Source organism: Lynx rufus, unplaced genomic scaffold (genome assembly GCF_022079265.1).
Source record: "Lynx rufus isolate CCGP_SWC_20201006 ecotype Redwood Valley unplaced genomic scaffold, mLynRuf1.p SCAF_23, whole genome shotgun sequence".
Classification (NCBI taxonomy): Eukaryota; Metazoa; Chordata; class Mammalia; order Carnivora; family Felidae; genus Lynx; species Lynx rufus.
Window position 1 is genome coordinate 22,194,536 of NW_025814838.1, and position 11,312 is coordinate 22,205,847.

An 11,312-nucleotide genomic window follows, 5' to 3' on the forward strand; every position below is an offset into this window, starting at 1 on the left:
TTCTCGCCATCAGAAACTTCATCCTCCTACAGATCCCACAGGGGGATCCAAGGGCAGCGCCTGCTTTGATGCAGTAGGAAGTGCAGAGAAGCAGCGGAACTGGGTTGGGAGGGTTTGCACGGTCACCGAGACGGACAGCAGAGCAGTACGGAAAACGGGCACAGGAGAAGGAACGTGGGGTGTGAGGAGCACTAGGAACCAACCTAAAACACTACTTCTGAACAGGCCTAGATCATGAAGCGTCTGTCAAATTTCATGGATAAAACACAGGAAAAGACGAGCATGTTGTCCTGCTTCTTGCCTGTGCACATGAGGCGTTAAGACCTTGTCTACTTATGGTGACTAGGGTCCCGGTCACGGATTCAGACTCTGAGGCACTGAACATGAGAAAGAAGGAATATTCTGTCAAAGCCAAAAAGCTGACATGTATTTTTAATTTTAGTGAACAAGGATGAGGAAAGCAACGCGTAAGAATGTACGTCATGCTGCCTCCAGTTGAGCCTGGCCTGGGCACCCCACGTGTCCTGCACACGCTGTCCTCGAGCATGGCCCTTGCGACAGGCCACGCAGGCCAGTTTCCAGAGTCACAGGCTTCGCTCTGGAAGGAAAAAGCCAAAATGTCTTCCGAGAGCCTGGGTGAAGGCAAAGAGATGGGCTTCAGTGTGACCCGTTGCACTTGACCAGAGACGCATGGTGGGGAGGGGGAGACAGGCCGAGGTGGATCGTTCACAGAGGAGCTTTAGAGGCCCACTCAACTTGGGTCTGGTTAAGGAGGAAAGTAGTTAAGGTCCATGGAAACAATGGTGGAGGGCCCAGTGAGGCCTCACTCACAGGCTCCTCCCACTGCAGGGTGTGCTGGGGCCAAGGCATCAGGGGCAACTGCTGACTCCTTGAATTGTCAGAGGTGGAGGTCACCTCCTCCCTCCAACGGTTTCATGCTCCAGTCCGCCGGGCACAGGAAGGAAGACAGTGCGAGAGTTCCAGACCCTGGCCTGTCAGCCACCCCACATAGTCTGGAGGAGACCGTAAGAAGCAGAGAATACATTCATTTATGCATTCATTCGGGAAACATCCGATTCCCTATAACATACCAGGTTATGTAGCAGCCAGACACAAAGCAGTCAATGGAGCAGACACTGTTTCTTCCAGAATCCCCTCATGAGATACCTCCAAAGTACCAGCACCAGTGGGCAGCACCACCTAACTCCAACACCCCCACGATGTGACCCAGCTCGGCAGGGCCTGTCTTCCGAGTTGTCAATCCAACCTCCTCCCTATGTGCCCCCAACCCCACGTGGAGCGGCTGTTTCCCTTCCTTCCTTCCTTTCACTTCCTACGTCTGACACCTTACTGCCCACCTCCATGGACTAACACGGCCTGATCGCCGCACTCCCACTGGAGAATGAATTTGAAGTAGGTGTACACGAGGTAACACCTTCAACACTACAGATCTGCTCTCAGGTGTAGATGACCCTCCTGGTTTGGCTCAGCCCTTCCTAAGACCATGAAGAAGCCGCTGTTCCCCCCTGTGTAGGAAATACTGGGACTCTCGGCACGGTTCCTATATCCCTCACTGAAACATCTTAACTACTGACCTCATTCCCTAACGGACAGGATTCTTTTTGCAAGAACCGCTGACCATTCCCATACAGAGGACCCAGCCTTCTCACACCCAGAGAAGCAGGCCAAAGCCCACAGATGCCCTGCTTCCCACTCACCTGCTGTGGTTCCTCAGCTTGAGGAGCCGGATGGGTGGCCAGAGCCAAAGCTGAGCCGGGCCTCTCCGCCTCCTTGCCCCACTTGCCTTTCCTCTTGCCACCTCTTCTAGGCCTCTCTTGTGAGGGGAGTGCCTTTCCAGCCAGTGTGGGAACAGCCGGGGACTCCGGGGACCCTGGGCTGGAGCGTGCCCATTTCACCGCTGACCTCATCACACGCAAATCCTCGGCTTTGCCCATCGTCAGCTCCTGCCTCACAGTCCTGCCACTCACCCTGGGCCCCGCTCCCTGGTGGACAGAGGGGACCGAGTATTCTTTACTCGTGGAGAACACAGGACTCTAGCAGGTCGCCTCACCTGTCCCCGTGGTAGGGGAGTGCGCCTCAGAGAAGGAACTCTGTGACGCCCTGCTCTGGCAGAGGAGGAAGTTGTGCTCCTGAAGCCGCTCAGGCGTGTTCCGTGTACTTGGCCGTTCTAGTGGCACCTCTGGAGTTTTTCCAGAAGTTTGAGATTTACTGAATATCGCAAGTAACGCCTGGGTTTCCTGGGAGGCCCCATGCACGCTATCCTAGGTTAGATGTGCATGGAAATTGAGATCACAAGGCTGGACTGTGAATGGGGGTCAAGTCAATTCCAAAACCTTTACTTACACACATCTTTCATTCTGAGCGATCTTTCTGGTCAACACTTTGTGTGGAACCTCAGGACACAGACCTTCTACTGCACGTTAGCACCGGCATGGTTGTCTTGAGGTGCCAGAGGCCTGGGCCCCCAAGTGGGCAGGCACAGCCGAGGCTTCATTTCACACCCACTACCGCCAACACTCCCAGATGTGCCCCGTACTGGCACCAGAGGAAGAGCTAGGTATTCCGGTAGAGATCAGATACGGTGCCTAAGAAGCTTTTACAGCTGAAGGTAAGGTGGTTGAAGCAGAGAGCCACCAGAGACCTCATGCGTAAGAGAGCATGCTCACACTCGCCCCCTACCGTCGAGGTATTATCCACTGGGGGCCATCCATGGGTAGCATCGGACACTGCCCACTGGAATCCCCAGGTGGGACTGTTTTTATGAGTCAAGCCTTGACCAGATACAGGACATAGTTGCAGAAGCTGACACATCCCACATACGGTTGCTAAACTCTCTGGTTTCTGGGGTGGGCCGGGCACAATGGGGCCTCACCCATGCACCCAGTCTCCCTCACCCTCTCATTCTGGCTTCTTAGCTGCTGCCTCAAAGCTGGGCTCTGGAGCATTTCACATGCATTTCCATTCCTTCGCAACTGACAAGCCACCTGACATGTCCAAGTGGTTTTTTTTTTTTTGGTTTTGTTTTGTTTTGTTTTTTTTGAGAGAGAGAGCGAGCGAGCGAGCTCGCATGTGCCCATGGGGGAAGAGCAGAGGGAGGGGAGAGTCTCTGCAGACTGATCCTGCCGAAGCTGTCACGGAATGAGCCTTTGTGAGGGAAGACCACACAGAACTGCGAAGCCTACATTCGCAACCAGACATCTGTACCCTGAGCCGCTAGTTTCCTGGTCCCGATTCTGGTCATGACACAACTACAGGGTCATGTCTAGGATGTCACAGGCACTGATAAACTCTTGTCCCTGATCCTTCCTGCCTCTCCCCTTCCAGCCTGAGACTCTGTATCTCACCATTTTCTTCAAAGAGTTGGGCCCCCTTTGAAGGCCCCATGGCCCGCGCAGTCTGAGAGGAGTTGTGTCTGGCTCTTCTCTTGGGAAAGCCCCTGGCCATGGGCTTCATGGGCTCTCCTTATGGGAGAAGCTCTGCGGCTCCCCACACAACCACAGGGCTGCCGGCTCTTCTCGGAGCACACACACCATCACCTGGACAAAACCCCATCACTGCCACCTTCCCGTCCCGAGAGAGATCATCCACGGGCCCAGGGAAGAAAGGTGTAGTGTAGATTCCTGGACGGCCAGAGCTAAGTTAAAGACGAAAATAAGGAGGCGGTCTGGGTGGCCGGGTAGAACAGAAGGTCAGGAAGCCAGAGCCACATCTGGCAGTGGCAGAGAGCACTTCAGAGGCCCATCTGCTCAGGGCGGTGCAGGGAAGTCGGTGGCAGCCCCACGCAGAGCCCCGCAGCTGACACCCGGCCGTGCTGCCCTCAGCCCCCAGCTGGCCTCGCTCTGGCCCTCTCCCGACCAGAAATCCAGTCACGTCCGTCTGCTTCGGGGAGGACACTGAGGACGCAGCCCAAGTTCTCACAGCCTCCTGGGCATGCAGTCCCTGCATCTGAGGGCAGAGGGTTCTCATTCACAGAGCCTGCTCAGTCAACATAACCTGCAGGGCAGAACCGGTTCCATTTACAGGGGACAACTACCTCCCTTCCTTCATCCTTGGGAACAGAGACCTACTGAAAGCTCAGCGACTGGGAATGTCCAACCCTGCTGTCCACCCACCACCCTGCCCGCAAAGGGGAAAGACAGCCTGAGCTCTTGGGAAAACTAGCACCAATGCCAATCAGGAAATAAACAAGCATGTAAGCAGCAAAGGGGAGACCGAATGGCTCAGTTGGTTAAGCGTCCGACTTTGACTCAGGTCATGATCTTGCGGTTTGTGAGTTAAGGCCCCAAGTTGGGCTCTGTGCCGCCAGCTTGGAGCTTGGAGTTGCTTCAGATTCTCTGTCTCCCTCTCTCTCTGCCCATCACCCGCTCATGCTCTCTCTCTCTCTCAAAAATAAACAACATAAAAAAAGAAGAATTAGAAATGCTATTTGTAAAGCATCTAACTCCATACTTGGCACGTAAAAGTTGCAGAGTAAATGGTCTGTGGTGGTTAGAGAATCTCCATCTTACAGGAGTTTCTTCATCACATTCACCAACTGACATGTATTTAGATTTAAATTCTGTCATTCTCTTGCAAGAATGTAAGGTTCTTAGAGAGCAGGGAATTGGTCTGGTCATTGCTGAATCACATCACCCCCAGTATTTTGCTTGACGTGTATTATTATATTGCAAATGAATGAATGGGTGAGAAATACAAGACTGGGGTCAGTCAGTCTTGATTAACTACCTAGGTGTCAAGTACTTAAGCATTTATGAAGAATATAAAAGGAGATGAAAACTGGGCAGAGATGTCTCTGACATCTGACTCTCCCCCACTTCCAGTACTAACGCTCGAAGCGGGATTTCTGTACCTCAGCACTACAGACATCTTGGGCCACACAGGTCTTTACTGTGGGTGAGTGGGTGGGAGCATCCTGTGCACTAGAGGATGGGTAGCTGCATCCCTAGCCTTCACCAACTAGAGGACACGGAGGTCCCCCTGAGCTGTACCAAAAAATTGACTTCATTGTTTCCAAATGCCTTTTTGGGGCAAATCGTCTCTGGTTAGGAACCCCTGTAGAGACCATCATTAAACCACACTGGTGTAAGAGTCTTTATCTGTCCACCTGGTCTTCCTACAAAGCAGATCTGAACTTCTTTCCTTTCTACAAATTGAGTCCGATTGTATAACTACTCTGTCCCAAAGCCCTGGAGACTTCCTGTTGCCGCTGACACAGGCCAAGAGATACAAGCTTGCAAGGCTGTCCTCGGGACTCAAGGCCCAGTCTACCCCTCCAGCCTCACTGTCCACTATCCTATATACATTTTCCAACCAGCACAGGTGAGCCACTCTCGGTCCTAAAACAAACTGGCTCTGTGCTTTCTGGCTGTAGTGCCTTGGCCTGCAAAACTTCTGCCTAGAACGCTTTTAGCAAGTTCCAATGCACTCTTTCCACAGCAACTGAACACAAGGGGTTGCAGGCCTCCAGCCGTCCCAACCGGGGAAAGAAGGGTAGCTGAGCCTAGAAACATAGAAAGAAATGCCCTCAAGGAGAGCACCACCAAAAGGCAGGAAGTCCACAGGATGAGTACCGGCACCGGCACCACCACCCCCACCTTCTTGAACCCTCCTCATGCTTTCAACTCTTCGGCCCTGTCTCCGACTCTCTCTCTCCAGGTGCCTTATCTAACTCCACCTAATACCACGATGTTTCTGGTGGGTTTGTCTTCTCCACGAGTTCGAGAGCTGAGGGCAAGGAGTGTGCCTGAGTGGCCTTCTGAGGCTGAGGGCAAGGAGTGGCCTCGGGGAACGAATGTTTTCTCAGCGTAAATCGCAAAGACAAGAGGCTCAGGGTCTTTCAAAGGCCTCTCCCCTGGGAAACGTCCGGACGGGGACCCCGAAGGGAGACGGGCTGGGACGCCGGCTACCTCGTCCCCACGCCTCCCCAGAGGGGCGAGGTCCCGGAACACGGTCAATCGGTGTCTTGGCGTCCCGACACCCAGGTCGGGAGATGACAGCTATGGGGAGACGCAGGAGCAGCAGCGCCGGGAACCAGAGGAACAGGAAAAGTCAGCTTCACACGAGCCACTCACCGGCCACGCCACCTTTTCCCTGCGCGCTGAACCAGAAGCCGCCGCGGGGCATGCCGGGACTTCCTGAAGCCCGGACGCAGGCGCAGGGGCTCAACCCGAAAAGAGCGGGACAGAACACGCAAGCGCGGCCTAAAGGACATTTCCGTTTCTCTGGTTTCCGCCTCCCACTAATCGACAGCAGTCTTCACCAGTGAATGGACAGGATCCTCTTGACGTCACGCCCTGGGACCATTCATGGTGTTGGAGAGGACGCGGGGTGGGGGCGGGATTTGGGCGCTTGTTAACGCTCTCCTATTGGTTACTGCTGTTATGTTGGCCAGGTGGTTCTGCTTGTTGACTTTGACGGGTTCTCTTTCTAACCTTGGTGTTGCTCAGTGGGTTTTTCACATGTGACAGCGACAGTGATCAAAAACCGTCACGCTAGCGGTATGCTAAGCCCCGTTGTAAACACGTTCATACTAAGTAATCCTAACAACCATCCTATTGAGTCGGAAATGTTAACTTTAGGCAGGGAGACCTAAAGGACCTTCAGGGAGGCAGGATGCACCTACAAGTGGGAGGCTGAAGAAGCAGCAGCAGCGGAATTTGGGGGGTGGGTGGGAAAGGATGAGATAAATGTATTCTGGACCTGCTGGCCTAGATGCCATGCGTGCAGTCTCACAAACTTTCTGATAAGGTCTCAATAAAAAGCCAGGGACAAAAATCCTCAGCGGCTACCTAGTCGGGACCCCTCTCACTCTCGAGAGCTTCATACTTTCTTTCAATAAACCCTATCACTCTGTGTCTTTGCCCACTCTGTTGTCCACGAGATTCATTCTTCGACTCTATGAGACAAGGACCGGCGTCTCTCCCACCCTCCTCTAACACTATGAAGTCAATAGTATTACTATTTTCATTCTCTAGAAGGGGAAACCAAGCCAGGTTTCAAGTGACTGCCTAAAGACAGAAGTAGGGCTAGAACTCTCTTCCAACCCAGTGTTTTCTTCCCTGTTTCATTTTTTTAATATTCCATGAGTACCAAATCATTGTCATATTAAAAGGAAATCTCTCTGTTCCTTTTTTCCCAAGCAACACTCTCTCTATATATAGAGGAAATAACTGTTACTCGTGCGTTTATCTTCCTGTACCTGCATACACAACTTTGCCCATTTACTTTATCTTGAAGTTTTCCTATTTCAATATATCCACCGCATTTTCATTTTTAGGCTGCTGTGTTTAGTCATGTACCATAATATAATCAATCTTCAAGCATTTCCATTTTGGTGGACATTGAAATACTTTCTTGATTTAAAAAAATGTTTATTTATTTTTGAGAGAGAGAGAGAGTGTGTGTGAGTGGGGTGGGGGGCAGAGAGAGAGGGAGGCAGAGGATCTGAAGCCGGCTCTGTGCTGAGCGCAGACAGCCAGATGCAGGGCTCGGAGTCACAACCATGGAATCATGACCTGAGCTGCAGTGGGAGGCTTAACTGACTGAGCCACCCAGGGGCCCAACTTTCCTAATTTTTTTTATATGTATGTGTTATCCTCGATTGGGATATTCTGGATATATTTTGAAGAGGGAGCTGATAGATTGGGATGTGGAGTTTGAGGGAAGTAACGGTGGAGTCTTCTCTATGGTCTCTGCCTTTACTCTGGCCTCTCCATCCTTCCATCATTTATGAAGACACTGGTAGCTCATTGAAGGAGTTTTCTGGATCGGGATATAAGTGAAAAGAGGTGGGTTGTGAAATAGACTGATAAACCTCCCTAGTAAACAATTACACTTTGATTAAATGTGACACTGAGCAGTTTTCACTAAACATTCTCCCACATATATTATCTGTTCGGTCCTTACAACGTTGCTCCTGGCTATTGTATTCATTTTATAGATGATGAAAGGGAGTGCTGGAGACATCATATTCACTAGCTACCATATCTCATCAATTGCAGAGTACACCAAAATGCCTCTTAGCTCCAATTATTATGAATTTTCTAGGTTATCTGCTGCCTCCTATTCCAAGGGCAGAGTAACAAGACAGCTACATCGTTAGGAGTGAGAGAGCGCATGCACAGAGTGATTGTGAGAAGAAACCCAGCATGGCAGTTCGCTTTTCCTCCTCCAATCCCCTGTGTTTTATTAGCCCCTAACATCAAGTTAGATTCGAAATATTCTGTATTTTTGATAGGGATACCTGAATTGCTCCAAAGTGTTTAAGGAATCCCTATTTTCCTCTTGTTTTCTCCCAAGTTATTTAGTAATTAAGAGTATGACTGCCCAGTCCACTTGGGGGTTAAAGTTCTCATAAATGAATCCACTGGCATTCTAGTTTATAAATTCCCTTAGGAGCTTAGTTATTGTGATTGCATCTTCCGAGAACTTCATCTACTCTAAGTGTGCTGATAAATAAAAACTGTGAACTTGCCAGTCTCAAGACTCTGATAAATGACCAGGATAATGCCAGTAGAGACACACTTCAAATATTACTGAGTGTTGGGGCGCCTGGGTGGCGCAGTCGGTTGAGCGTCCGACTTCAGCCAGGTCACGATCTCGCGGTCCGTGAGTTCGAGCCCCGCATCGGGCTCTGGGCTGATGGCTCGGAGCCTGGAGCCTGTTTCTGATTCTGTGTCTCCCTCTCTCTCTCTGCCCCTCCCCCATTCATGCTCTGTCTCTCTCTGTCCCAAAAATAAATAAACGTTGAAAAAATAAAATAAAATTAAAAAAATAAAAAAATATATTACTGAGTGGAAAATTGAGACTATAGGTCATGGCTCCCGTCTACAACTGGAAAAACCAATTCACGATGGGATAATATAACTAGATGTCTTTGAGGGGAGGCATTTTAGATATGTGAAAAGGGGGATATTTGTCATTATTTAGTTGGCATTGTCCAAGGGACAGGATAACTCCGAAGTGGTAAACCTAAAAGCGGGTCATTTCACAAGTTTAATTCGGCTGCAAAACTAGATCTGGAGGCAGAGGACATGCTTTATAGATAGATGATTTTTTTTTTTTTTTTTGGTGCTCAAACTTGCTTAAGGAATCTCAGAGCCTCTCATAATCCAGCAACCATACTAACATATCCAAATGCTGGTAGCAAGTCTCAGGGTTGGGTCTTAGGAGGAGGCAATTTAAACAAATAGGTTTATTTGAGAGAAAAATAGTCTTTCTTTATTCACATTAAATATTAGATGGAGCAGAAGGTGGGAGGTAGACATAAAGGACAGGGTAAGTAAGATGACAAAGGAACATATAGGTAGGAAGTATGGGTAGACAGACGGGCATACTGGGAAGAGAGAAGGAGAGATGAGAAAAGTGATGAATGGATATGGTACAAAGACGAATTGTTTGAATTTTCACTTGGGGTTAATCATATCTGGCTTGATTTTATCAAAGCATAGCATCATTGTATATAGATATTGCAAGTGGCAGTGCTTTTTAAAGAAAAGTACAGTGGGGCGCCTGGGTGACTCAGGCTCAGGTAGTTAAGCATCTGATTTTGGTTCAGGTCACGTTCTCGTCGTCTGTGAGTTCGAGCCCCGCGTCGGGTTCTGTGCTGACAGCTCGGAGCCTGGAGCCTGCTTCGGATTCTGTGTCTCCCTCTCTCTCTGCCCTTCCCCTGCTCGCTCGCTCTCTCTCTTTCTCTCTCTCAAAATTAGATAAACATTAAAATTTTTTAAATAAAGAAAAGCACAGAAATCTCTAGAAATATAAAAATATGTAATATTTTATTACATGTAACAAAGAGTATGTGGACCATAGAGACAGTGAGCCAGGTCTGTACTAAATCAACAACCCGTGAGCTGTTGACGGGACACATCTACTCCGTTACCTGTAGTCCACGGGATGTTTAGTGACCAAGTGTAGAGTATTAGAAACAACACTAGCCATGCCTTAACAGCTTAGGGCTACTGGGAACACGTCTCGGCCGTAGTAGGGTTAGTCCTCCTCATGTTCATCTGGCCAGAGCGAGAATGAGAAAAAGCGTGTAGAGAAGAAGAGGGGATACGTGATGGAGCTTTCCCTCCTCTCAGCCGAGTTCTCTTCCCTTTCCCAGCAGCCTCCTCAGCGCCGCCTTTACCTCCTCGTTTCTCAGAGTGTAGATGAGAGGGTTCACCATTGGCGTGACCACAGAGTAGAAGAGGGAAATGAATTTGCCCCGGCCCTGGTGGCTGGTCTTAGCCGGAAGGAGGTACCCGTAGATGGCTGACCCATAGAAGAGGAGCACCACCACCAGATGGGAAAGGCAAGTATTAAAGGCCTTTCTCTGTCCCTCAGCTGAGCGGATCTTCAGCACTGCCCGAGCTATGGAGCAGTAGGAGAGCAGGATGATGCTCAGCGGGACGGCAGTGAAGAAGGTGCAGACACCATTGAGCACGGCCTCGTTGAGACGTGTGTCTCCACAGGCCAGTTCGATCATGGCAGGCACCTCACACAGGAAGTTGTCCACCCTCCGGTGCCCACACAATGGGAGCTGCAGGGTGAATGTTGACTGGATCATGGAGTTGCTCAAGCCGCCCAGCCATGCAATGGCAGCCAGCAGCCGGCAGAGCCGAGGGCTCACGATGACGGTGTAGCGCAGGGGCTGGCAAACTGCCACATGGCGGTCGAATGCCATCACCACGAGCAGGATGCACTCAGTGGCCCCTAGCCAGAGGAAAACATAGAGCTGGATCACACAGCCAGCGTAGCTTATAGTCTTATCTGGTCCCCATAAGTTGGTCAGCATTTGGGGGACCGAGCTGGTAGTAAAAGCGAGGTCCAGGGAGGAGAGGTTGCTGAGGAAGAAGTACATGGGGGTGTGGAGCCGGGCATCCGGGCAGGAGAGCAGGATGATGGTCGAATTCCCAACTAGGGTCAGCGAGTAAGAGAAGAGAATGACTATGAAAAAGACGATCTCCAGCTGGGGATGGTCGGATATACCCATCAGGATGAAGCCCTCTGAAAAGCTGTTGTTGGCCTCTGCCATTCTGCTTGTTCAGTCACTTGAAGAGTCTGTCCGGGGAGACGGCCACTTGCTGAGAGAAAAGCAAGTGACAAAGAAGGATAAGGCTGCTCTGCATGAGAGAGGGTCCAATAGTTTTCTGGGCATCAGATTTAAGTACCAATTTAATTTTTATGACCGCAAAGGTTCGTGCAATCCCCACCCTCTATCGGTATCACATGAATGGAAATGTTATGTCACCCAGATGGCGAACACGAGCTATTGCTGTAATGAAAGACGTGCCTTATGAAGAAGCAGG

At 50.3% G+C, this 11,312-nt stretch overlaps 1 protein-coding gene across 1 annotated transcript; it reads right to left on the minus strand.

Annotated features, from left to right (window-relative positions):
• Positions 1 to 10,099: 10,099 nt before the first annotated feature.
• LOC124517746 (olfactory receptor 2C1) lies at positions 10,100 to 11,038 on the minus strand. Its single transcript, XM_047087242.1, has one exon. It carries the CDS (start codon positions 11,036 to 11,038, stop codon positions 10,100 to 10,102), a length of 939 nt encoding a protein of 312 aa, XP_046943198.1.
• Positions 11,039 to 11,312: the final 274 nt, after the last annotated feature.